Source organism: Protopterus annectens, chromosome 2.part1, assembly GCF_019279795.1.
Source record: "Protopterus annectens isolate FY-2018-M chromosome 2.part1, PAN1.0, whole genome shotgun sequence".
In the NCBI taxonomy this organism is placed as follows: domain Eukaryota; kingdom Metazoa; phylum Chordata; order Ceratodontiformes; family Protopteridae; genus Protopterus; species Protopterus annectens.
The window spans coordinates 658315177-658341840 of NC_056729.1; the positions used below are offsets into that span (position 1 = coordinate 658315177).

At 36.5% G+C, this 26664-nt stretch overlaps 1 protein-coding gene across 1 annotated transcript in view; it reads left to right on the forward strand.

Moving 5' to 3' along the window:
* The window catches only part of EFR3B (EFR3 homolog B), a 2101782-nt gene that overhangs the window by 1582622 nt on the left and 492496 nt on the right, over positions 1–26664 (forward strand). The window contains exon 11 of the mRNA XM_044062396.1: positions 13927–14041. Coding sequence (XP_043918331.1) covers positions 13927–14041 — 115 coding nt within the window. The remainder of the gene's footprint in view (positions 1–13926; positions 14042–26664) is intronic.

Genomic DNA, 26664 nt, shown 5'->3' on the forward strand with positions numbered 1-26664 from the left:
TCTGTGTAAGATTTATACTTGTGGTCCTTGAGCGATTGCTGATGTTGCTGAAAGAGCCCATGACCTGTGTGCTATACTGTGGCTAACTGCTATGGGTGACAAGTTGATTAAGGCATGGAAAATCTATGGACCCTGAGCCAGTCTATGAGAGAAGATTCATCAACTACCCCAGAGGTTTCGGTATGTCTATCACCTGAGAAAACTGATACGCATGTGCACTCTGCAGTTGAAATACCTGTATACATTCCTTTGTCATCTGATGAAGTGAGAACACTGAAACTGTTGAGATGAATACAGATGCTCTGTAAAATTTTCAGTTTTCCTTTAGCCATACCATCTAAAAAAGTTCTGCTTTTGAACATCACCCCCAGTCACATAGGTTAGTAGGTTCATAGGTGTTTACTAGGCTAAGCACCACAAGGGCATTTTTAAGCCTAGCCATGCATCCCAAATCTCTGACAAGTTCTGATACCCTTGATAAGTGTAATCATGGACCTGGGAGATGAACCATTTACAGGTTACCTGTTTCCATCAGAGACATAGGTGCCAAACCAGGGATGAATTTCCTTTTTCCCATAAAAGCTTATCTTTGATAATGGTGAAGTCCTTCTTGTCCTGGAAAGATCAAGAACTCTAACTAAAATTAGGAAATGCCTGATAGACTATCCAGACCTTCTTTATGATAAAGTGATACAGAAACCTTGAACAGAGTGGTTAATGACTAATGACTTATTGTTTTTTTTAAATGCAAGACACTGAAAATGGAATCAAGTTTAAAGGTTTCAGAAATATCACAGTTTTCAGAATGTATATTACTGAATCAAATGTTTTCCTCTACAAAGATTATATGGGCAACTGACAGACCAGTATATAAGATCGATATAGCTGCCTTTGATACAGTGACCATAGTGGTAAAAGGCCCATTGTTTAAGACCTGGTGGACAGTGTGACATAGCCAATTGTTGGACTAGGATTGTGGGATGGCCAAAGCAGTGGGGAGTCCCTAGTATCCGGGGTAGATACATTCCTTCAGGCCAAGCCTTATTGCACACCCAGTCACACAGTGCATGTCACCACATTGGGAATAACCTGAGAAAAAGCCCTGGTCTGAAGGAACAGCATATATGATGCTGCCAGCTCCTAGCTTCACTCGGAGTATTGGACCAATGAAACTTCATCCATTTTTTTCATTGTTGTCCTGAAAATACATTTATAGGGGTCACGAAGCTTCAGAGCAGGAATCAGAACCATCACCATCCTTGCACAGAAGAAGACTACAATGGGATGAGAACATAAATATCTAAGAAGGAGGACTTTAAATGCAGTCAGCACATTCCCAGGGAAATGGGATGTGGAAACAATCAGCATCAGATGATGTGAAGAACTTGAATATTTGAAGCAGGTTTCCGATTGCATGAGATGACTGCATTTTAAAACATGATAGTGGGATATCTGAGCAGTCATATTTAGGACTGAATTTTGAAGTATTTTGATCGATTGGGAGAGCTAACCTGAAAAATAAAAAAAAAGTATGATCCTGTAAGTTTAACAACTTTGTAGCTAAGATTGAAATCAGTAGAGATTTTAGCTGTGCCTTTGTCATGTCTTACATTTTTCAGAACTGCTATGCTGTGGTAAAAACTGACATATTTCCTGGGTTACAAAGGCTTCAATGAGTTAAATGTTTTGCTCTGGTGGCTGGTGATCAACAGTTTAACCTGCATGCCAGGTATGACCCCTAAGCTTCATAACTGCTTTGATTTTATCATCTACTGATGTGTAGAGCCTCTTTTTCAGCTAAATACAAGATGTTTATCTTTAGACGACTCACTACATCATTGTGGAGTTCAGGGTTTAAGTCAGGCAGCTAGCTGGTCAATGAGCTCATCCTGAGTAACTAAAACAGTTGTAATGAACAATGAAAAATTATGGAAAGTAAACACGTTGGAAAGTATGGGTGTGCATGTCAGGCTAGATTTACAGGGTGCGTCTTCATCTTAGTGCTGGTAGTTATAGAAATAAGCAGACTCCCATGCAAACACACACCCAGATATTTCCAAAACCCTCCCAGATATTGTCACACACACTCCTCCAGTTGTTCGTCAACAAAAAATCCCTCCCACACATGCAACCAAAAAAAGGGGTGTAAAAGATTGTTCTGAAAAACAATTTCTTTACTTTTCGGGGGGAATTTTACAGACAAGTAAAAGGTGTAGCTATGGGCGACAGTTGTGCCCCTATTTTTGCAAATCTTGTAATGTATCAATGGGAAAACCGATATATTTTTAATTCACGCTATAAGAACGATTGGTGTTTGTATCTTAGGTTTTTAGATGATTTATTTATTTTGTGGAAAGACGAAAAGACCTTTGATCTATTCCTTGAATATATTAATGGAATATGTGAATATTTTAAATTTACTGGTACTGGTAACAACAGGCAGATCAACTTTTTGGATGTTAAGTTGATCAAGGACTCTGTTAGTAACAGCTTCCAATCTAGGGTATTTAGAAAACCTACCTTTTCTAATGACTACCTGGAATTTTCTAGTAACCACCCTCCCTATACTAAAATTAATATAGTAAAGGGGCAGATGGTTAGGATAGTCAGAATGTGTTCTAGACTTAGTTTTGTTGAAGAGGAAACAAGGCTAGTTTTGGATATGTTCCTTGGTAGGGGTTACCCTTTGGACTTTTTAACTAGGATTAGAGAACAAGTTATGAGTGAATGGAATGTTAGATACAAACCTTTATTAGGAGCTACTGAGGAAGTTACAGTCAAAGATCAAAATGAACCTAAGGACTTTTCCCAAGCTATGGTTTTAACCTACGGTGAAACCTCTAGTGAAGTCAAAAGGATTATTAAAAACAATTGAGCCATGTTGAAGGGAAATAAGGATTTATGGGCAACTGTTGGTTTAGAACCCTTGTTTACCTACAGGGTTAACAATAATTTGAAAAATATTTTAGAAAACCAACACCTAAAAAAGAAACACAAAAAGAACGGAACTAGCAAGCGTGGGGCTTGTGACTATTGTAGTTACATTTTAGAAGCCCCTAAGGTTAGATTGGGCCCATATGAAATTGAAGTTTTTTTGGCCCCGGCTTCATGTACAACCACAGGTGTTGTCTATTTAGCTTTATGTAAGGCTTGTGAATGTTTTTATATAGGGAAGACGAAAAGGAGGTTAAACCGTAGGATTTATGAACACTGTTACAGCATTACAAAAAAAGATGAAAAGAATGCCCTTTTTAAACATGTTAACTGTAACCCTTCCTATTGTTTTAGGTTTGCTATTTTAGAAGTAGTTAATATGGATTTTAGAGGAGGGGACTGGACAAATAAATTATTAAGGGCAGAAACTAGGTGGCAACTTAAGTTGAATGCCACAGAATTTCTAGGTATCAATGATGCCATCAGTATTAAACCTGAACTCAGGTTCAGAGCTACAAAGCTGTAACATACTAGTTTTAGTTTTAATATTTATAGTTGTTTTTAAGTAATACAGTTGTTTTTAAATAATACCTTTGTTTTATATATGGATATAACAACGTGTATGTTAATTAATTGTTAATCAGGGTCATTACCAACAAGTATAAAATGAGATGAGACATGGAATTTTGTTCTGAAGAAGTCATCTGAAGAAAGCGCCTGACTAGTGTGGATTATCTTTGTGGATATCATTTATTTTTTTGTGTTTTTAAAAATAAATATTTCTGGGTTGTAGTATATTGGCTCCAGAAGTGGATTTTTCCTTTCATTCGTGTTCCTCCCACACATGCGCTTATACTCATGCAAACAGACAGCCGCACACACACACACACACACACACACACACACACACACACACACACACACACACACACACACACACGCACACACAGACACACACATCCATGTAGTCTCATTAATGCTCATACAGACACTTACACAGATGCTTGCACACATACACATAATACCACACCCCAACCCAGGTCTTTGCTGAGCTTGCATTCCCCTAATCTCTGCTAGAATGTAGTGTGTGAACTTTAACCCAAAATTTCCAGCTGAAATATAATTACATTTATATATCCATTGTTATGCAAACTTTCCTTTATCTGTAATCTGAAATGAATGATGGGAAAGGCATTTAAATATTCATTTAAATATGCAGTTTGAAGCTGAAGCTGTAGTTGTTGAAGTAAAACAGTGTATGAACTCTGTTTAGTTGAAACACTTGGAGTTTAATTGTAAATATGTTTTGTTCATGAGCATGATGGATTATTTAACAGAAAAGCAAAAGAGTTACATATAAGGTTGTAAATAAACTATTTGCAGTTAATCCAGTTTAGAAAGTGATATTACTTGCAGTTTTCTATTCTGGAATGACATCCTGTTATCAAAGCATATATTAAAAAAAAAGAGTGTTTGAGACTTTCCATGACAGACATTTGATTGTTTGTGGCTTCCCCCACTGATTGGTCATTGTACGGTGTTTGCAGTGGTTCTAATTTTATTTGATAAAGAGGCTCGCTATTGAAATCTGAAGAATCAAACTGTCGAGATGTGAGACACAGAAAAAAAGACTGAAAATACAGGAAAAGAGTGAATATATAGTATTGCCCTTCTCCTTCAAATGTGGTTTTGCAGGAGGGCAACCCCCTTATTCCCCCCTGATGTGGGGCTAGCCCCTCAACCCCTCACAAACCGATTAATATACCAACTCCAAGCTTGCCATACCGCAAAGAAAATGAAACATTCTGAGACATGGCAATCTGACATTTAGTTCAGGTTAAGTTTATTTGACCATTCGGTCTCTGCAGTGTGTGTCCTTTGATTTTAAACTGTTACCATTAAAGACGTTTTTCTTTCTCCACAGTACATTTTGGTGTCTTCTAACATGATTCATTTACAGTACATGCAAATTAATTCTCCTCATTACTGACAATTCTGATAATTTTGATCAACCCACATTACTCTGTAAAAGGAAAGACCTGTGAACTCTAAACTTGGTAATATTCTTGAAACAAATAAGTGCTGCTGATAATACTCAGGTATACTTTACTCTACGCTGCTGATAGTACTCAGGTATGCTTCAATCTACTCTGCTGATACTTTAATCTAGCAATGCCTGTTTACAAGTGCCACACTTAAGTATGTAGGATAACTTAAATCAGTTCCAAATAATGAACCAGAATATAATTAGCTAGATAAAAACCTGTCACCTCAATAGAGAGAAATACTGAAGAATATTATCAGAGCGAAGGTACACATCCAGTGCTGTATCTGAGGGATCAGTGTTAGCACATTACTATTTGAATCCTGTACCTGCTAGTAAAAGTGGAGAACTACTTGCTAGCAATATCAATGTACAGCTGCTGTAACTGCATGGTATGAAACATTATTACCTACTCCCCATATGAAAAAGTGCTTTTTGGGTATCTAGGCACTGTCCACTCATTGTGTGCTGACAACAGTATCATCACCTTCTTATTATGGAAAGGCCACTCCTTTGGTAGCTATGAATGGCATATGTCCAGGTTCTAAGTCACCTTTGTGATGCCAGAAAACTCTTCTAGTCCTAACCAAGAATATCCCCTACAGCTGGGTGACCAGCATCTCTACAGGGTGTGTGCCCTGATGTAGAACTCCTGATTTGTTTGATTTGCCAGCAGAATTCTCAGAAGTATTTCACTCTTCAGACCCATGCCTGTTAGCAGAAGTAGATCTTGATTTATGCAAAAGAGTTCCAAGAACCACCCTAGCAGGTCAGTTTGCATGTAATCTTGATGGTTTTCATGCAGCTCTATGATTTGGGTCTTACCTATTCTGCGATCAGGACATGTGCCAATTGTTTATGTAAATCAAGAAGGATTGTTTCCTAGCAAAGATTGGTCAAACAGTTTCTTTAGTGGAGTGCTGCATCTCTGTCTTGCTTTGAAGACCATTCCCCTTTATGGGATTTAGATGTCATAACTGATAATATTGTTATCTGTTTGAGTCTCTGAGCTCTGCAGCATTGAAGTTCACATACTGAAAAATACTCTTCCTGGTGGCCATGATGTCTGTACATGGTCCTTACGTACAGGGACTGTGTGTCCCTTAAGAATAACACGTATTTCCTTCTGAAGGTGCTTTTTCGAGTTGTTTCCAAACCAGGCCATCAACTTTGTATAATACTTTGCAATAGCTGAGACGTGCAGAGACAAGGCTTTTTATTACCTATTCATGCATTGTATGCTCATGTGCTATATGAATCAGTATAAGTATTTAGGATGACATCTCCAGTGATGTGAGTCTTAGTTCTTCAGATGTTCAGGTGAAAGAGCTCCATCTGCAGTACTTGGTAGGACTGATGCTCCAAACATCAACAGCTCAGCATGTGAACCTTTCTAAGAATGCTAATTGCATTCTCTTATACCACAATGCACTGCCTTGTTTCAACTCTTTCCCCTATGAAAGTTTTAAATGGATGAAGAAAATGGCTCCAGATTTCAGTGATGTTTTGCTGTTTGTAATCATTTGTAGTTAGTCATTTTTTGTTTATCTGCTTTTTTTGTATGAATTTGTATTTATTTATTTGTTAACCATGTAGGTGTAAATGGTCGGAGGCCCCTTCTTCAGCCATGATGCAGGCCACCTAACTATTAGACAATGTATTAAGAAGGAAATGGTAAAATAAAATAAAAGTCATGCACAACAATACATGAAAAAAGTTAAAGAACATTGCAGAAAAGTGAGTAGCTCTGCAGCAGTATGTATAAGTGAGAAAGTCTGTATACCCTCCAAGAAGAGTATAGCACAGCAGTGGACAATTAGCATTTGTGAACCGATAGGTCCCATTTATTTATTTATTTATTTATTTATTTATTTATTTATTATTTATTATTTATTTCCACTTGTCTAACTGGGCCACAGCTGGCGCGTTTTCAGCAGAGGCCTGGGGAGAAAAGCTCCACAGATACAATGTTCTACTAGTACAAAAGACGCAATGATGATTACAGACAGTTTTCAAAAATGCAGCGTACAGATATAAATCCTACAACAATAGGGAGTGCAGAACTAATTTTAAATTTGGGGATATGTAGTTACATACAGTCACATTAGATTGAATACAAGGATTGTCAAGCAAGCACAACTATGGCAAGATGAGGTGGCAGATAGAGGATAAATGAGGTAAAGAAAAGAAAGACTGAGCCGAGGGTAGGATGTGGGACTGTCAGGCTAGCAGATCCTGACATTGGCAATTTAAAGAGAAAGACAGAGCAAAGGGAAAGGAAAGACTGGAGGAGGTAAAGGGAAAAGAAGAGGAGGTGGAGTAGAGCTAGTGGGTGTAGCTTGGTAGTTAGGTTTAGAGCAGGAGCAGAGTCATGTACGTGTGAGATGTTCCCTAAGTAGCTGTTTGAATTTAGAAGTATTGTTGATAATAAGTATCTGCTGAGGCATACCATTCCATATCTTGGCAATTTTATGAGAGTATAAGGAGTCCCCATAGATATTGTTTGACCTGCTGACCTTCAAGAGTAGTTTTTACTTGACCTCAAAGTTCTGTTGCTAGAATAGGGTTGAACAAGTTTGCTAATGAATGGGTAGTTATCGGTATAACAGGGAAGAGTGAGTTAGAGCTAGCTGGTTATAGGTTAATAGGTTGGGGAGTTCTAACTAATTAAGTTGAGGAAGTATAGTGCAATGGTGGGTTCTTGCAAGTTGGTTGGCGGTGAATCTAGCTACTTTGAAGTAACGGGATTCTAGTTTAGCTAAGTCACATTTTCTTAGACTGGTAAAAATGGATGAGGGGTAAAGGAGAATGGATAGTAGTTGGGTTCTACTGATGGCATGTCTAGTGGATTCATTTAGGAAGGGCTTTATTCTATACAGGGAGCCAAGTTTGATGTGCACTTTTTTGATGTGTTTTATCGCTTTTAAGGTCCTTGTCTATGGTGACTCCTAGTAGTTTTGGGGAGTATACAGACTCAATACAGATATTATTTGATGAGTAAATGGTGGGCGGAGTAAGGTCTGAAGATTTTCTGCTATTGGATCGTTTTGGATGGGTTAAGGATAAGATGAGACTGAGTAAGGTATTTTTCTATAGCCAGGTAAGATTGTTGTGTTTTTGTGAGAAGGGAAGGTAATGTTGGAGCTGAACATATGAGAGAGGAGTCATCTGCATATTGGATTATGGTAGCATGCTGAGTGACAGAGTGAAGTCTATTTGTGAATATGGAAAAGAGGAGGGGGCCAAGTATTGATCCTTGAGGTACCCCTACAGAAATAGGTAGCAAGGAAGATAATTCATTCTGCCATCTAACTGCTTGTTGTAGATTAGTTAGATAGCTCATGAACCAGAACCAGGAGAGTGTTGAGTGAGAGAGGTTAAGAGAGGATAGCTCATGGATGAGTTCTTTGTGGAAAACCATATCAAAGGTGTTAGATAAGTCTAGGAATATAGAGGATGATAATAATCCATTGATCCTATGTTGGTTCACTGTGTCTATAAAACTGATTAGGGCAGTTGTTGTACTGTGCTTAGGGTGGAATCCGTGTTGGGTAGGGGAGAGGAGGTTATTTGTCAAGAGTTGATTAAGAAGTTGTGAATGAATACTTTTTTCAAGTATTTTGGCTAATGGGGAGACTAAGGCAATGGGTCTGTAGTTAGCAAAGTCTGTTGAGGTGCCACCTTTATGAAGAGGGATTATGTGGGATAATTTCCAAAAAGAGGACACATATTGCTCTGAAAAAGATTACTTTATTAGTATAGAGATTAGAAGAGAAATGGCACTAGCTGCAAGTTTTAGGTATTCACTGGGTAGTAGATCAGGACCAGGGGAAGAGGTTTTAAGTTTGGATAGGAATTCCTGATATAGTGGGATTGAATGGGGTGAATTTTGAAAGAGTCTGGCTCACTTACAAAGTTTGTAGGGAGAGATAATTGAGAGTTATTGTTGTCTTTAACAAGTAATAGGGTGGAATTTATAAGGTGAATGTTGAATTGTGTGGCTATATTGTGTGGTGAGTTAGTTGGATTAGGAATAGCGGGTGAGGCTTGCCCCGGTTTAAGGAGATGATTGCTGGAAGTCATTTGGATTATTTTGATACTTGTTTTGGATTGATTTATAGTTATTCTTTCTTGTTTTTTTTTTACTATATTATGAAGTTGCTGGAATTTTTGAAGGGAAAGTAGGTTTTTAATGAGTTGGTGATTTTGCCATGCCTTATCACTCTCTTTGAGGATTCTCCTGGACTTTGAATAGATCCAGTGAGTATATTGGAATTTTGTATGTATTTTCCTGAGGGGAGCTAGTGTATTTAAGGTAGAGAGGAATTTGTTGTTGAAGTAATGAAGAACTAGATCTAGTTGGAGGTATTTAAGGGGAGACCAGTTAACTTGTTAGAGTAAGGAGGTAAAGTTTTCTGGGGAGAAATTAGTATTTTTAGGATGAGTTTAGTTGTAATTTCACTAGGGGGAGAGGAATGTTTTTTTAGCAGGTAGGTAGGGAAGTGATCACTTAGGGTGTCAGGAAGACATCCTGCATGATAGGAGTCTGGATTTGAGTTAATGAGAGCCCAGTCAAGGATGGATTTGTTGTTGGAGTGTTTGTCAACTCTAGTTATGTTTAGCATTAACTGGCGGTGTTAAGCATTAATTTGGAGAATCAACTTTTCAGAAAGTCGAACTTCATATGGCCAAGACATTATGATCAACTTTCTGAAAAGTTGAAGCAGTTGTACAGTTGTATGTAGATCGAGGTACAATGGGGATCCGGGAATTTACCCTTTCCCAACTGTAATGCTACTTAGGAGTTGATATAGCTATCTATGTGTACATATACACACACACACACACACACACACACACACACACACACACACACACACACACACACACACACACACACACATATAGGTCTACTTTGATTCACTGAAACCTCATTTCACTGAATCACATTTCACTGAATTTAAGTACTGTTGGGCAAATAAAACATATATGCCCTTTTCCCCACTGTAGTGGAATCCTGGAGTTAGTGTATATAGTTGGGGGTGTGAGGTGCATAGCCTCCCCCCACCTACTTAGCTTTTATATTTATGTATCTCATTTCACTGAAAGCTAACAATATAAAATAAAAAGTAGGTAGGTGCTACCCACAACCCTCAATGTAGGGGCTGTGCCTCCCACTTCCCAACAATATATATACTAACTCCAGGATTGCACTACAGTGGAGAAAAGGGCATATGTTTTATTTGTCCAACAGTAATTACATTCAGTGAAATGTGATTCAGTGAAATGAGTTTTCAGTAATTTCAGCTTTCAGCGATTTGGTGTGGGTGTTTTGAAATGCAGTGAAATGAGTATATATGTGTATATATATATATATATATATATATATATATATATATATATATATATATATATATATTTATAAAATCAGGAGCTGTGGGGGGCAGGGGTGAGATTTCTTACTTTTTGTTTTTGAAATTATGGAACTTCGATCATATGGTATCAGCCATATGCAGTTTGTTGTCTGTAATTTCGATAAAACCATATAGATCCATATGTGTATATATATATATATATATATATATATATATATATATATATATATAATATATTTATATATATATATATATATATATATATATATATATATATATATATATATATATATATATATATATATATATATATATATATATATATATATATATATATATATATACATTTTGTTTATAAATTATGGAACTTGATCATATGGTATCGGACATATGCAGTTTGTTGCCTGTAATTTATATATATATATAGATCCATATGTGTGTGTGTGTGTGTGCATGTGTGTGTGTATATATATATATATATATATATATATATATATATATATATATATATACATATATATATATATATAATATATATATGTATATATATATGTATATATATAATATATATATATATATATATATATATATATATATATATATATATATATATATATATATATATATATATATATATATATATATATATATATAAGTCACACTTATTTTGGTGAATGCCATTTTTTTGATAAACACAAGGAGCGTCGTTTAATGTCAATTGCACAGATATCTGAGCAGTGGAAGTGTCGATTGTGTGTAATTTTGAGAAAGCTGACTGGGTTTGGAAGAGTGAGAGTGTTTGTGTGTGTGTATGTGAGCTAGGGTTAGGGTCAGGGATGAGAGATGGGTAGGTATGTTTGTGTGGGTTTGTGTATTTTAGGGTTAGGGTCAGGGTTAGGTTAGGGAATAGATATAGTGTGTGTGTGTGTGTGTGTGTGTGTGTGTGTGTGTGTGTGTGTTTATGAATATTTGTGTGTCTGAATGTGTCTTGCATAGTGGCAGTGTTATGGGAAGGTTTTTATGAAGTTAAGGTGTAGGTTTAGGGTTGAGGGAAGGGGCAGTATTAGGGTTAAGGTTAACACCAATTACTGAGGTGGTGCAGGGGGGTGGAGCTCCTCTGCCTTCTATAGTAATGGGTGCTAAATGTTTGAAAAAGATAAAACTGAAAAGAATTTGAACTTTATGAAGGGTATTATGACGAAATGTGGATGTTGTAGTCAATGTCCTTACATTTTAGGTGTTTAACAACCTCCCTTTGTACCGGTAGTTGCAGCCCAGGGATCCAAGACTTACCCCTTGGTTACCTTCATAAATAGGACACCAGTAAAAATCTGTTTTTATCAGATTCAATCTTCTATTAAAGGGCTCTTGGAAATTTCTAGGATGACTGACTGAGGAATTATAGAATGACAATTTAAGCTTTCTAACCAGTGATATTGTAGATGTATTTACATGTATCCCTATAGACCAATGTTTAAAGTTATTTCATGAGTCATTATCAGTTTTTTTTTTATTGGATGCAGGGATATTAAGCTAATCCTGATCTTACAAGTATGGTTTTGCATAATAATTATATATTTTTCAAAACAGAGACTTTTAAACAAATTAAAGTGTAGCCATAAAGGCTGTGTGCACCCCCCTTGTATGCAAGCCTTGTTTTGTGTGCATGGGAGAAGAAGTGTATGTTTAACTTTTTAAAATGTGTAGGATTTATTTAACATACTTAGATGACACATTTATATTATGGGAAGGGGACAGAAGCTACAGTGATATAATTTATTAATTATTTAAATAACTATACAGTATATATTTTTTAATTTATTACACTTTTAATAACAAATAGATAAATTATTTGGATAGTCATATCAGGTTTTCAGGAAATGGGTTTGTGTCAAACATTTATAGAAAGCCCACTTTTAGTAATGTTTGTTTGCAGTTTTCTAGTTTGCATCCATTTCGTCAGAAAAGGAGTGTTGAATAGATTTAAAAAAATCTAAAAATGTTAAGAACATCATGTTACAGAACTGAAATATTTTCAGTGGGAAGATATAGATTTTTGAGATAGTAGATAAGAAAAACTCTGTGTACAAAACTGCTCTCAACTTCAAAACAATGTTTGAAAAAGATAAAACTGAAAAGAATTCAAATTTAAGGAAGGACTGCATGACTAAATATGGATGTTGTAGTGAATGCCCTTACATTTTCAATACTGAGCTTCTAAAGTTAGAGAACTTGGCAGGTACATGTTTAAAGTTGGAGAGAGGCAATTGTTCCACCTCTGGAGTAGTGTAAATTGCCAAATGTACTGGATGCTCGTCCTTCACATAGCCATTCAGCCTGTATTGAAACTGAGAGCAGCTAAACTCTAGTTTAAATCTTTGTAATGCAACTGGTATATATATTTTTTTATTTTTAAAGCTTAAATAATTGATTTTATTGCTAATAATGTGGGGTTTCAGTATAACACAACTGTTTTTTTATGACCTGAATGTGGTATTGGCATCCATTATGGTTCTTAGCTACTGTTTTTTTTTAAATTGACTTAATTTGTACATTAGAGGTGGGTTATAAATATATGTAAACACATAGTTATCATTGTTGTAATGAAGTCCTTCTCATTTACTAATGGATAAAAGCACTTAACGTAACATTTTTAGTGTTGTACTTCAGAGTTTTTGGAGTGGTCCTTGTTAAGGCTTGCACTGCTAGATATGCATTTTTTGAATAGTTATAACCATAAGGATGGCTTAGTCATACATTTATACCTGGGTTTGTTGATTTTACTGCAATACTCTAGTCATCTGACTTATTAACTGTAATAAACTGTGCAGAGCAAAATAAAATCCCCAATGGCAAAATGCAGCCAAGGTAGCTAATGTCAAAATCTGCAGAAATAGCATTCCATAGTATTTTGTTTTCATTTTAGTGATTTTATTGTACTGTATAACTCTTGTAGTATGTTTTCATTGCTGTAAATCTTTCAGAAACATACAGTTTGTTTAATTGTAATCACAGCACGTTAAATACAATCATTTAGGTTACCTTGTTATTTTAACATTTATTTAGATTCATTTTTTTTGGCTTATACTGAAATTTAAGACTCTTTCTGTCTATACCTCCCTCTTTGTCTCTCTTTCTCACACACACACACACACACACACACACACACACACACACACACACACACACACACACACACACACACACACACACATATATGCAATGTACAGACATGCACACACATGTATATGTTAAAGACTGTGTAATAGCTTATACATGTCGATTCCTAGGGAGGCTTAAAATGTAAAATGTGAGTGAAGGCATTTTGCCCACCTTACTATTACTACTTCTTGTGACTTTTGCTGCTTGTTTTTCTTCCATACAAATCTATTTTTCTCACACTAAATCATTTTGATAAACAACATTTTGTTACACTTAGCTGGTAATGGGCTTTGCCATCCTAAATATGGACTTTTTACACTTACTGCTTTACCTGATTCAGGACTCAATCTCCTCAAATGATTTGATATTCTCTTTGTTTGTAACTTTTAAATGTACAATTTATTTTGACAGGTTCGTTTGCTAACACTCTTCCTGCTTATCAGAGGTCGGAGGTGATGCTGTTTATCATGAGCAAGGTGCCGCTTCCTTCATTCCATCATAATGCTGCCGATGTAGGGAAACCTGGGTAAGCATATTCTGTTAATTTATTAATTAATTATCTACTGCCTCAGCTCAACTAATATTTCACTGAAACATAGAGAAACTGCATGCCAATTAAGGTGGTATAAAGTGAAAGCCCATTCCTCTCATATGGTTCTTAAAACCAGGAATTATATGGTAGTTGTCCTTACTTATGTTTGTTTTGATCAGTAATTATCCTCCACTCTCATTTTCTTGGTTATTCAGTTTTACTGTGTTTCTGTTAGATGTTTTCACTACATCACACTGTGGTGGATTAAGTGTACCTTGAGACTTGGGCTGTTTTTAGTCCATTGGCCCTCTTCAACCAAACTTTTTTTTGAACCATACATAAATGCATATGTTCTTTCAAATGTTCTTCCTGACTGTATCTACGCCTGTTATTGTTTTAATTTATTGTCTGATAAAGCAACATTTGTTTCATTATTTGCTTTGAATTTGACTAGTTGTAAATTTTAGCCATGCAGCTGTCCATCTTATCAAGATTACATCGATACCTAGTTGTACTAATTTAGTGATCAGTGTTATGTGTATGACCCTGTCAAATGCTGAAGTTAAACCTATATAAATTATATCACAGCATAATTTTTCATTCATAGCTGCTATTATATTGTTATAGAACATCATGTTTCAGGTGGTAATAGATCTGTTTTCAACATATGCATGCTGATATATGTTTTCAAGTCCCAACCTATCCAGTTCTGGCAATAACTTATCCAGTATTACCTTCTCCATTATTTTTCCACAACATGAAAGTAGACTTTGGCTCTGGGTTTGACTTTGAGTTTGTCCTACTCCCCTTTCCCTTAAAAACAGGTTTAATAATCGCATGTCTCACATCTTGAGGAATCTCCCCATACTTATATGACCTAGTGAATAATAAATATAACGGTACTGTAAGTTCTTGATGAAGTGTTCTCAGGTCATTGTTACTAATTCTGTCTCCTCCCTGTGCTTTCTTTGGATCCAGTTTGCACAGCTGTTTTTCAATATAATCTAATTTGATTCCAGTATGTGGGGTTATGTGGATGTCACTAGGACAACTTACCCCCTCTTTTGTGGAGACAAACTGTTTTGCATAAGATTTTGTAAATATATCTATAATCTGTGAGGATGCACAAGTCTCCCAATTTATGGAGGGATAGTTGAAGTCTCCTAAAAGAATAGTATTTTGCTTAATAAACAGTGACTCTATAGTGGTTAGAAAAGTAGTATGAGATAAAAGGGACATAGAGGAGGTCCTGTATTTAGGTATGATGTGATAAGGGGGATTTATTTATAGAGAGTTTGACTTGAAGGAGTTCCAAATCATTATCTTATCTAGAGGTGAGCTAGTTTTTTAAAGAATATATAGACACATCCACCTTTAGTGCATTCATCTAATGTAGTGGGTCTGTACTAGTGATAGGCATTGAAGCCCTGCAACAATGGAGTGGAGTACTTTCATTGGTCTTGAGCCATGTTTCTGTGAAGATGCATATGTCAAAGTTTTCCAGGGTAAGTACTGCTTGCAGGGTATGAAGGGTTTTCATTAAGGCTCTTGGCATTGAGCACCAATACCTTAATGCTGTCCAGGTACTGTTTAGTTACATTGGGAGCCTTAGAAAGCACTATGGAGCTGGACAAGGTCTTAAAATACGGAAGCCTTGGGGGAGAGGTGTAGGCCATCCCTGGCAAGAAAGTTAGTACGTCTGCCATTTCCTTCCAGTCTGATATATATTGTACTCCCTTTAAATTACACCAGAAGCTAAGCCAGCTGCTGATTCTGCTTTTTTTTCTTGTTGTGGCATCATTCTTGATAATGTCAAAAATGTAGCTTGTTCAGTTAGCACCCTGGGCCGGTACTATGAGCCAGTGCCCCACCCTCTCAGCTCTTCAAGTGAAGAGCAAAAAAAAAAAAATGAAAAAAAGAAAGCACTTCATTGTAACTGTAATAGTCATAACTGAAACTCCCATTCCTGCCCCAGCCATTCAGGCCCTGCTGTTGTGCCCTGCCTCCAACCTTCCTTTATTAAAAAAAAAAAAAAAAAAAAAAAAAAAAAAAGTTCTTCTTTTAAATGGTAGCAGTCTTAAAAAATATTTTTAAACTGTAGTAAACTTCTTGCTACAAATCTAGCAAAAATTGCTACAGTTTTTATCCTGCCTGGCTGCACAGCACTCAGGTTTTAGTTAAAAAAAAAAGTTTTTTTTTTTTTTACTTTTAAATTGCAGCAAATTGCTTGCTACAATATAGCAAGTAGCTACTATAGTTTAGAACACACAGAGAGCTACAGCAGTCAGGTTTGACCACAAATGCAATGTTTTAAAATCAATCAGATCAGTTGATGATATCCCGCAACACTTTGCACCCGGGGCAGTTGCAACTCTTGCCCTGCCCCAGCTGCATTACTGGCTGAAGGATAGGATCATACCTGCCATGATGCATATTCCTTGAATTTAATCATGTTTCTCTTCATGTAGTCCAGGGAAGTACATCTCAAGTCATTTATACTTACATGCTCATTGACTGTATGATATGTGTACTTGTGGTGCAAGGACTTGATGTTTGCATGATGTGTAAATCCTAGCACCAGAGTGACATTTGACTGTGCACCATTTGTATAGCCTAGTAATTGCTGCATCAGTTTGCATCACTATCGAGCCACTTATGATGAGTCTGTTGGATTTTGTGGAGGTCTGGCTTATTGGGTTTTGAATTGAGTCAATGTGACATGTAGCTGCTTCATGGTGGGTGCTGCCCGTGATGTGTTTTTGTGAGCCTGCTGGGGTACTGGTTCTTGAGTTACATTTAGAAGACCTCTGTGGCTTAGAGCTTCAGCATATGTAGGTCTTTGCATTCAGTCTTTGCTGTGTGTGATTTGTTTAGTGTTGTGTTATATGGTACTGACAACCTGCTTGTTAATTATAGTGGCTTCATGTGACAGATTTACCTCCATTTACATTACATAATTACATCTTGCACTCAGTGAGTCACTTGTTAGTGTAGTAGGTGGTTGTCAATAAACAAGAGACAATTGCTACATTTTCTCAAGATACCCATTTCAACAACATAATTTAATTACCAGGGTCTGTTGTTGGACCATCATTGTATAATGGCATCACCATTTAACACATGGACAGCTTTAGATTAAAGAGCCTAAGTAGGGGTTTCGAAAGGCCATATTTTGTACTGATATTCATGTAACCTGGTATGTTATCTGGGCTGATGAATGAGTTAGGTGTTCTTTGGTTTTGACAAGGCTGACTGGACTTCCTTCATAATAATTAAAGGGTGTGGCTATGACTGCAGAACCTGTAGAATAGCAGTAACAGTGAGTCGAATAAAATATGCACTAAATTTGTCAGTGAAGATGTTATCTATTTCCTTTGGGTTTCAGTAGGCAGAATTATTGCATACTAGCTCTAAACATTGCTGATTGTTAGTACTTAACTTTACTGACATAATTTTCTAAAGGGTATAAAGTCGGAAACTCAAATGTCTGTCACTGTTTAGCGACTGCAATCCTCAATGATTTTGCCAGAAAAACATACATTTTACAAGCAATGGCTCAAACATATGATACAAAAATCTGGATATTGTGTGAAATTCTGGACAGTTGAGCAGTATATAGGCTATACCTTGAGTATTGTGTACAGTTCTGGAGGCCACATAAGAGAAGGGACATAAAAGCTACTTGAAAGAACTCAGACAGAAGCTAATATAAAGATCCACATGATGGAGAGGAAGAAATGTGACCAGATGCTAGAGGAGCCAAAGCTTTTCTCTTTTGAGAACAGAAGATATGGGGACATTATTTTGGCGTACAATATCATTTCAGGGAAATATGAAAGGGTCATTTTGAACAGAAAGAACATAGGTAGAAGAGCATAGGAGATTGTAAAGACTATCACTAGATTTCCAAAAACATTTCTTTTTCACTGAGAGGGCATAGAATAGACAAATGCAATGGGTGATGGAGATGGAATCCACAAAGATATTCAAGAGGACATGAAACAGGACAAGGGTAAGGGAGGATGTAAAGCTGGAAGATGGTTAAATATTGATGGGCATGTTAGATATGGTCATCAACTACTCTTGCTATGAAGAAAATGTAATGAAATCCTGTTTATCAGCAGGAATTATGTTACAGAATTAAGGCTGATCAAAGTAAAAACATGTTTCATAGTTCATAACAGTGTTTGTGGGGTAGCATCTGCAGAAACTGTTCCTTTGGTACACAACAGCTAGGACAGATCACCAATCACAAAACACATTGAGTGACTTTTTATTAGTTTATTTTTTGAAAGTATTGAAAAGCCTAAACCTGGCTGCTTTCCATAAACAGAAAAAATAATTTACACTGAGCACTGAAATTCAGCAACAGTTTAATTCAGTTAGGACACCAAATAAGAAATCAAAAATAATTTAAACCCCAAAGTAAAAGTTAAAGTTCTGAAGCCAGAACAGGCGTCCCTGTTAGGATAACTATCATGGCTTGTGCCATTTGTTGAGACAGGTTTTACAGACCATTAGGAACATTGCTCTTGTAGCTGAAATATCAGTCAGCTCTTTTACCCCGACCTTTAAATGACTGGCTGTCAAGAGTGACAGCACGCATAACACAATTTATTGGCATCCAGTATATCATAATTAATAATTAAAAATAATCTGAACCTGTGCACATCCACACTTCTACTGCAGCTTAAACAGAAGCACTTTATATGTCAGGGGGTACAGTATGTAGAATGTATCAGCTTTGTTGTCAGATACAGGATTTAGACTCATTCAATGACTTTAATAAATAAGACATCAAGATATGGTATATTATATCATGGATCATATTGTTCTGATAGTTAAAGGTGGTGTGGTCTCTTAATGTTAACATTCCTTTTAACCTTTCAGGAATAAAACCAGTTACTCAGTAAAGTAACTGCCTAGTGATATATGTTGCAATCCAGTTCATAACCAAAAGTAAGAATGTGATTTAGGATATAGAATACTGTGTCATTTGGTGTCATACAACTGATAATTCATCCTTTAAACATGGCATAATATAAAATTAATTTTCTACAACTGACAGACAAAAAACTATGTGAAGCTATTTTCCTTTTCCTTATAACATTTAGAAGAGTTAAGGATCTGTGAGTCATTTAAGAAGATTCAATAAATACAGTTTCAAGGCATTTAATTGTGACATTTTCTGTCTGCTGCCATTGCGTAGGTGACAGTATGTCTTGATTCACAGTTATGTTGTTGCTTGCCAGAAGATATGAAGATGCTCAGTTGCACTTCATTTCTTGTTCATTACACTCCTGTCTCAGTTAAAGGTCACTGATACCTATCAATCTCGTAGAACAAGAAATCTGGACAAAGCTACAAATAGTGTGTGTGTGTGTGTGTTTGTGTGGGGGTACGAAGGACACAAACAGGGACACTTTTTAAATAGTGCTCTTCTTACAAACTTAGAAAGCTGATAGAATAACAGATTTTATATTAGCATGAGTTTTTTGAAGGACATGAAATCTGAAAATCAAATGTACGCCATTATTTTCTAACTTCAGTCCCCAGTGATTTATCACCGATTTGCCAGAAAACTACAGTTTTATGAGAAATCAAAAATATGAGTAATAAATCTGGACATTCTGTGAAAATCTGGACAGTTTAGAGCTATGCTAATTACTGTGAGCTCCTGATGACTCTTTACAGGTTCTTACTTGTTTCAGGATCTCTCCTTGCACTCTGCAAGCATCTTTAAAACAATGACTTTCACCATCTACTTCAGCTTGCTACACTATTGTGACAAATCTATGCATTTAGAAAGAATGCTTACACCAGTTCTTTTTAGCTTTCTGCAGTAATAATTTTAAATTTTATAATTTATTTTCCATTGAAAGTAGCTATTCATGTACATATCAAATGTAACAACACATGAAGTGGTACTGTATAAAAATGTCATTGAACAGCAAAAGACCCAAGATATACCTTAAGATAAGTAAAGCTCTCTCTCTTGTAAATGTACAAGTAAACAAATGAAAAAAAATAATAAAGTATTTGAAAAATGTAGCAAATAAGCAAGTACATTCTGTTTAGAAAGGAGTTTTACTTCTGCATGATAAAAATAAATAAAACTTTCTCACTTTCAAACAATAACGTAACTCCAAACCTAAGTGTAGACCAAAACCTAACCTTGAGCCTAATCCAAAGCTCAATCTTCTCACAAAATGTTGTTGATCCGGGATCCATAGTCACATTTCTGCAAATCAAAAGATGGCCTGTAATTTCAGAATAAACTATGGCGTGCTTCCTTCTTCTTTCGGCTTTTCCCAGTTAGGGGTCGCCACAGTGGAACTCCAGTCCGCTAATAATTGGCAGTAGATTTTTACGGTGCCAATCTGTCAACCCGATGCCCAACCTTCAACGAAGGCACGCCCATTCTCGCATGTTTTTCGAATGCCACTCGACCGTGGGGAGGACATGCAGACTCCACACAGAAGGCGCTCCAGCCAAGAATCTGTAAAAAGCTGAAAGGATAGCTCTTAGTTTAAACCCTGGCCCTCAGGATTTTAAACCCAAACATAAATGATATGTAGTGCATAAAGCGGCATGATTATGCTCAAAAAATGTCAAAATTAAAACCTGGTTCAGTGCACAAGACCTAACCTTAACAACATTTAGAATGGTGCTTAACAATTCAACTCCTATGCACTGTTAAAGACGAGTCTCCACTAAAAGCAGACATGCGAACCATTAAACAGCTGCAGCAGGTAGAAACAGCATAGTTTCAACTCCCTTTTCTACCTGCTGTCTGCTAAACTACACAAGGAATTTTGAACTAACAGATTACCTTACATAGAGAATATATACAGAAGTCAGCCACTTCCCCACTACTTTATTGACTTTAAAGTCAACAGAACATATCACTTTTTTTTTCATATTAATTTCCATGCAATAAAAATAACTATGATTGGATCTCCATTCATAACTGCATATTATGTGTTCTCGATGTGGATGCCAAGCTTCACTCTCAAGGTGACTTTCTTGGCATCTTTGACTGGAACGTATAATAATTAAGTTACAATCAGCGACCCAATCACAATCTTCTATGTTGAAGAGACAATTATGCCACTCACCTAGCCAATGTGCTGTATAACAAATATATGGTCCCTTTTTTAATTTTTATTTATTTATTTATTTACCAGGGTAGTGCACTGACCAATACTGACCAATTTCTGGCACAGCCCAGGTGAAATACAGAACATTTCACAGACAAAAAATACAGAAATGTAAGCGATAAGAAAGCAGTTCAGACGATTGTATGCTTAACGATGTATTTGAATTTTTAGTTTGCCTGTATTTGCACTGAAAAAATGTGTTGCTCTTCTGCTTATTAGGAGTTTTTTGCTGAAGACATAAAACCATACATGCCAGCTGTCCCTGACTTGGCATCATATTTTGCCCTGTCCATTCTGCTATTTTTTATTTTTGGTAAACCATTGAGGAATACAGGCAATCTATAATGCCAGACATTACAGTGTCATTCTTTTTATTTTTCAGAAAATGTGTATCAATGCAAAATCTCCTCTATTAATTATTTTCAAGTGATTTAGAGTAGTATTTAAAGAAAAATGTTCCTGATTTTGGGCTTGTGTCCTTCCATTATTTTCTAGCCTATCAATGGGACTTATTTTATGGATGTGTAATAACTAAGTGCAATACTAAGATGCCTCACCTACACACTGAAGGACTGTAAAGTGCAATATACAAACTGTGCAATACTTCAGTCTAATCATAGATATGCTGCTATTGTTTCAATTTTATTTTGACAACATTACCTTCATATTGTTCCTTATCTTCATAAGTCTCCTGTTCTGGGATGAGTGTGGGTCACTGCTGTCCTACTTTACTTACAAATTGCTACTTATTAAATTTCTACTGGGATATTTTATTAATTTTTCTCTATCTATACGTGCAACTATTTCCTGCATTGAGAATGAAGCACTGTAATTTCTTTCAGCTACACTGCTGTGTAGTTCTGAATGATAATAAAGTTTTCTTTAACTCGACTATATATATATATATATATATATATATATATATATATATATATATATATATATATGTATATATATCCATGCACAGCAAACAGCAAGTGATGCAAAAGCCGTGAGACTTGTAATTCATAGTAACAGGTTGAGATCAAACAGATTAAGCAAAAGGAAGGATACAATTACTTTCTCAGAAGCAGTAGAAAAGTTCAGCATGACTTTATTGTAAATGGTAATATTACATGTTAAAACTCATTTCTTTTACTACATTAACTGTGCAGATGTTCAATGTTGCCACATGGTGGCAGCAGTGAAATTCCAATGCTAGTGAAGAGGGCCATATCCAGATATGATTGTAGGTCTAATTTGTCAAGTGAAAGTGTTGCAATTTTGGTTATTAATATTTCTATAAACAGTTATCACAGCCTTATGCTACTATCCCATGAAAAAAGGCAATAAAAACTACATGTCATATGCGTGCTAACAGTGATTTTGTGTAGTAGCTACAAAACTAATTTCCATAGTGCTTGTATCACATTCTGGCAGTGTAGTAAACGAGACTGGTTAATAGAAAGCTGGAACATAATTTGGAATAAAATGATTCAATATTATACATATAATGCCTGTCAGGCAGGGGTGGGAATCATGGTGAGATTAATTACCTTTTGATCAGGCTTAATCATAAAGACGAAGTCTGTGGGATCAGACAGCTAAAGTACTCCAGGATGGAATAATCCTCAAACCACAGCTCACAAGTCTCACCTTTGGCAGATATTATAACTGTTATAATGCTGCAGAAGTGATTAGTTTTATTTTCAAATTATATATTCCAAATTATGCAAATAATAAACGTGCACTATCTATTCTACTTTTTATGTAGAATGTAAAATTTGAAAGCACAGTAAGAATAAAAAGAAAAAAAAAGATAAGTTTGTGTGCAGTCTTGAAGAACAACTTTGAAGACGTTTTACTATTATTCATCTAGGAGTTATGTTATGGGCATGTGTGACTGAACCTATGAAAGATGTTCCTTCAGGGTAGGTAACTAGAGACTATGGAACACGTAACTGCTAATATGATATAATACTAAATATATGACAAGCTATCTGAGTCAAAGTAAACTGTGAGCCTATCCCAACAAACAATATGTGTATGGCATGGAAATGCCAGCCCTATGCAAGATGCATCCAGACATATACCCTGCACATGTACTTTTAGGCAGTTTTGAGTATTACCAGTTCACCTACTAGAATGACTTTGGGATGTGGGAGGGACCTAGAGACACCAGAGAAAATCCACTTAGACAAAAAGAGAGAGAGAACATGCAAACTCCATGCAGAAGGTACCCCAGGCAGGAGCAAAACTGGAGAGCAAAGCCGTGTCATTCATTTGGCTGCTGTGCTGCTGCTGTTCTGCACATGTTATTACTGGGTTACTTCATGCTTCACAAAAATATTCTTGGAATGCAAAAAGGTAAAATGAAAAGCAATGCACTGTTATCCTCAAAGAATGGTAAAGTGATATTATTAGTTCATACTTTCCAGCAAGTGAGTTCAGTTTTCATATAGTGGAATGCAGAAATGCAAGTTTACCATAAAGAGGTGGTGCTACTAGAAACAGTGACAATTCTTCAAAACAAGGCAAAGATACAAGTCAACTGTTTTGCAAAGTGGAAAAAAAAAGAAACAAGGTAATGATATCTAGGTCTACAGAAAACTGATGAACTACCAACCCACAACTAAATGAAAAATGCCAGTGTGTAAGTCTGTTAAAATCAAATGTATTGCATTACAGCCACATGTTTTTGTGAGGGCAAGTTGCTGAACCTCCCCACAACTCCTTAATTTATACATGCCAGTTCTGAAGCTGCAGAACTGATGAAGTAGGAAACATTTACCTAGCTGGCAGCAACTTTATAGCAGTTTGATGGCCCCAGTCTGATAGAACTGATATTTCAGTGAACTTGTTTTGATGAAACCAGATTCTGCAGATTGTGCTTTGAGGTACCATCATATACTCTCACATAGAACAAAGAAAAATGAATAGGCTGCATAGGCCAAGAGGTCCTTGTCTGCCATCAAAACTTATGACGTTTTTGTTATTTCATTAGTTTATAGCCCAAATTAAAGAGTAAAGGTTTCTGTGATTAAAACAGCATTGCTAGATTACCACCAAATATATATGAGTTCAGTGGTTGAATATGAGTGTGGCTTTTTTGTAGAATGTTCAGTTGAAGGGGAAGGTGGAACCACAAACACTATATGCTTATTAACTGATAACTTTAGTCAATATATATGAAATAAAGTATAAAGAAAATGTAAGAACATCAAAATACAGATCAAATATGGATTATGAGTTATCAGTAGTTACTCTTGAATAACTATTCCAGATGGGAAAGACAGGCATATACAATGATGCTATATTGATTTTATTCCATAGAGGTTTAGTAGGAGTTACCATTTTCAGGAATCAGCTGACAGAATCATGCCATGCATGTCCCTTCATTTAAAGGGGCCTTCCTGTAGTCAGTTTGGAGAATTGCAGGTTCCTCTACTTAATAAAACAGTGGACAGCAGGGGAATGGAGAGGTAGAGGAAAATCCTATGCCTTATGAAAAGATCCACCAAATGGGTAAATGCAATTGCAGAGTTATTAGGTCTCAAAGAAATTACACATATGTTATAGAAAGCCATGGCAGCCATTTGTTGGTAAGGAGGTGGCCCAGGGTTGACTCAGCAGATGAAATATTTCAATATGTAATGTTCCTTAACTTAATGATGGAGTGAAGAGTCTATACATATATATATATATATATATATATATATATATATATATATATATATATATATATATAGTGGCTGGGGAGACTTCCCATGTAATTGTAATTGCGGTTTTAGCCTTTTTAAGCACTAGTTCCAGAAAAGTTATCATCCTTGGTTCTGATTCAGTGTATGAGGTTGTGTATCTGTTAAGTAAAGTATTTTCAAAATGGATTAGTAAATGTATATGACCAGTTGGCAAAATGGTTAAGGTCTTCACCTCCCATGCAGAAGATGTAAGGTTTGATAGGTTCATAGATTAGTACTAGGCTAACTGCTCTTGTGGGCTATTTTAAGCCTAGCCAATTACCCCATGTGAGAATCAAACCCTGCACCTTGTGTTTGTAAGGTAAACACTTTAACCATTATGCCAACCTCCCACCCTCTTGACCTAGTGTCAGAGCCTGCTTTTGGAGTTTTCATGTTCTCCCTGTGACACTGTGGGTTCCTTCCCACCTTTGAAAAACATGCTGAGTGTTTTCATCTCAAACTCATTAATGAATGGAGCTGTGGGCAGCAGCACAGACTCTACTTGCTGCCCTATAAGGGGAAGAGTTGTAGAGACAAACCATTTTGGGCATCTACTGTGGTGCGCAGTACCCTCTGGATAGGAGAACATGGATCACAAACTGTGTGCCATGGCAGAGCTAGCTACTCAATGGTGTAAAATATGGCTCTAGCTGATTTAGTTATGTTGATTAATGTCATCAAAATGGGCATGAGTAGTTACCAGTGATAAGTGGATTGAGGATCCAACCCATGCCCGGGACCCATGCTAATGTAGGGAGGGGTGTTTTTGCCCCTAATGGCCAGGCCCATGTGTGCCTACCAAAACACATCCTGGGACAATAAGCTACTGGCTGGCCAGTTGCCCAGCCTGGGTTACCTGGGATAGTGAAAGCTGAATGTAAAACCTATCAACCTGCTAAACATGAACTAAGAATTGCTACACTCAGTATAGGTTCACTGACAGGATGGAGCTTGGAAGTGGATGAGATGGAAGGGCAGTACAGCAGACTTGGCTTGGGATCTAGAGTCTATTACTCAAGAGGAGGACAGGATAAAAATGTGTCAGAATTGTGGTGAGAGACAGACCTTCAGAAGGCAATGAGGGATGTCATCAGAATTAGTGATAATGATAGGGCAGTAATTTATAATCACAGTCTATTCCCCACAGCAGGGTTGTGATAGTGAGGAAGAGAGTCAGACTACTAGATAAAGCAGGAATTGGTGTTAATGAGTGACTTGAATGCACATATCAGGACCGTGGGCATTTCTAGACTTCTGTATGGCAAATGGCTTGATAGTAGCCAACAAATTGTTCAGAGATCATATACAAGAATGGCCAACATGCAACTCAGGTAGACTTCCTCCTAGTAAGAAAAGGTCACTTGGATAGAATCAGTGATTGCAAACCAGTAATAAAGTAGGCCCACAGCAAAATCAGTTGCAAGCAGTCAGAGAAGGCTCTAAAGTCAACGGAGACCAGGCTGAAGCCCTGGAAGGGGACAGGAGAGAAAGTACAAGGAATTACTCAGGGCTCTAGCACTCCAAGAAGAAGAGGAAATAGATGGAGTTCAAGAAGAATGGCAGCACCTCAAAACAGCATGTGTTAGGACTACAGAACTGATATGTGGCTGAGCCAGGTAAGGAAATAAGGTACATAAGGAAAGCTGGTGGTGGAATGCAGAAGTCCAGGAAGCCTTCAAAAGAAAGAAGGAATGCAGGAAAAAGTAGGAGTTAGAAAAGACATACCAGGCAAGGA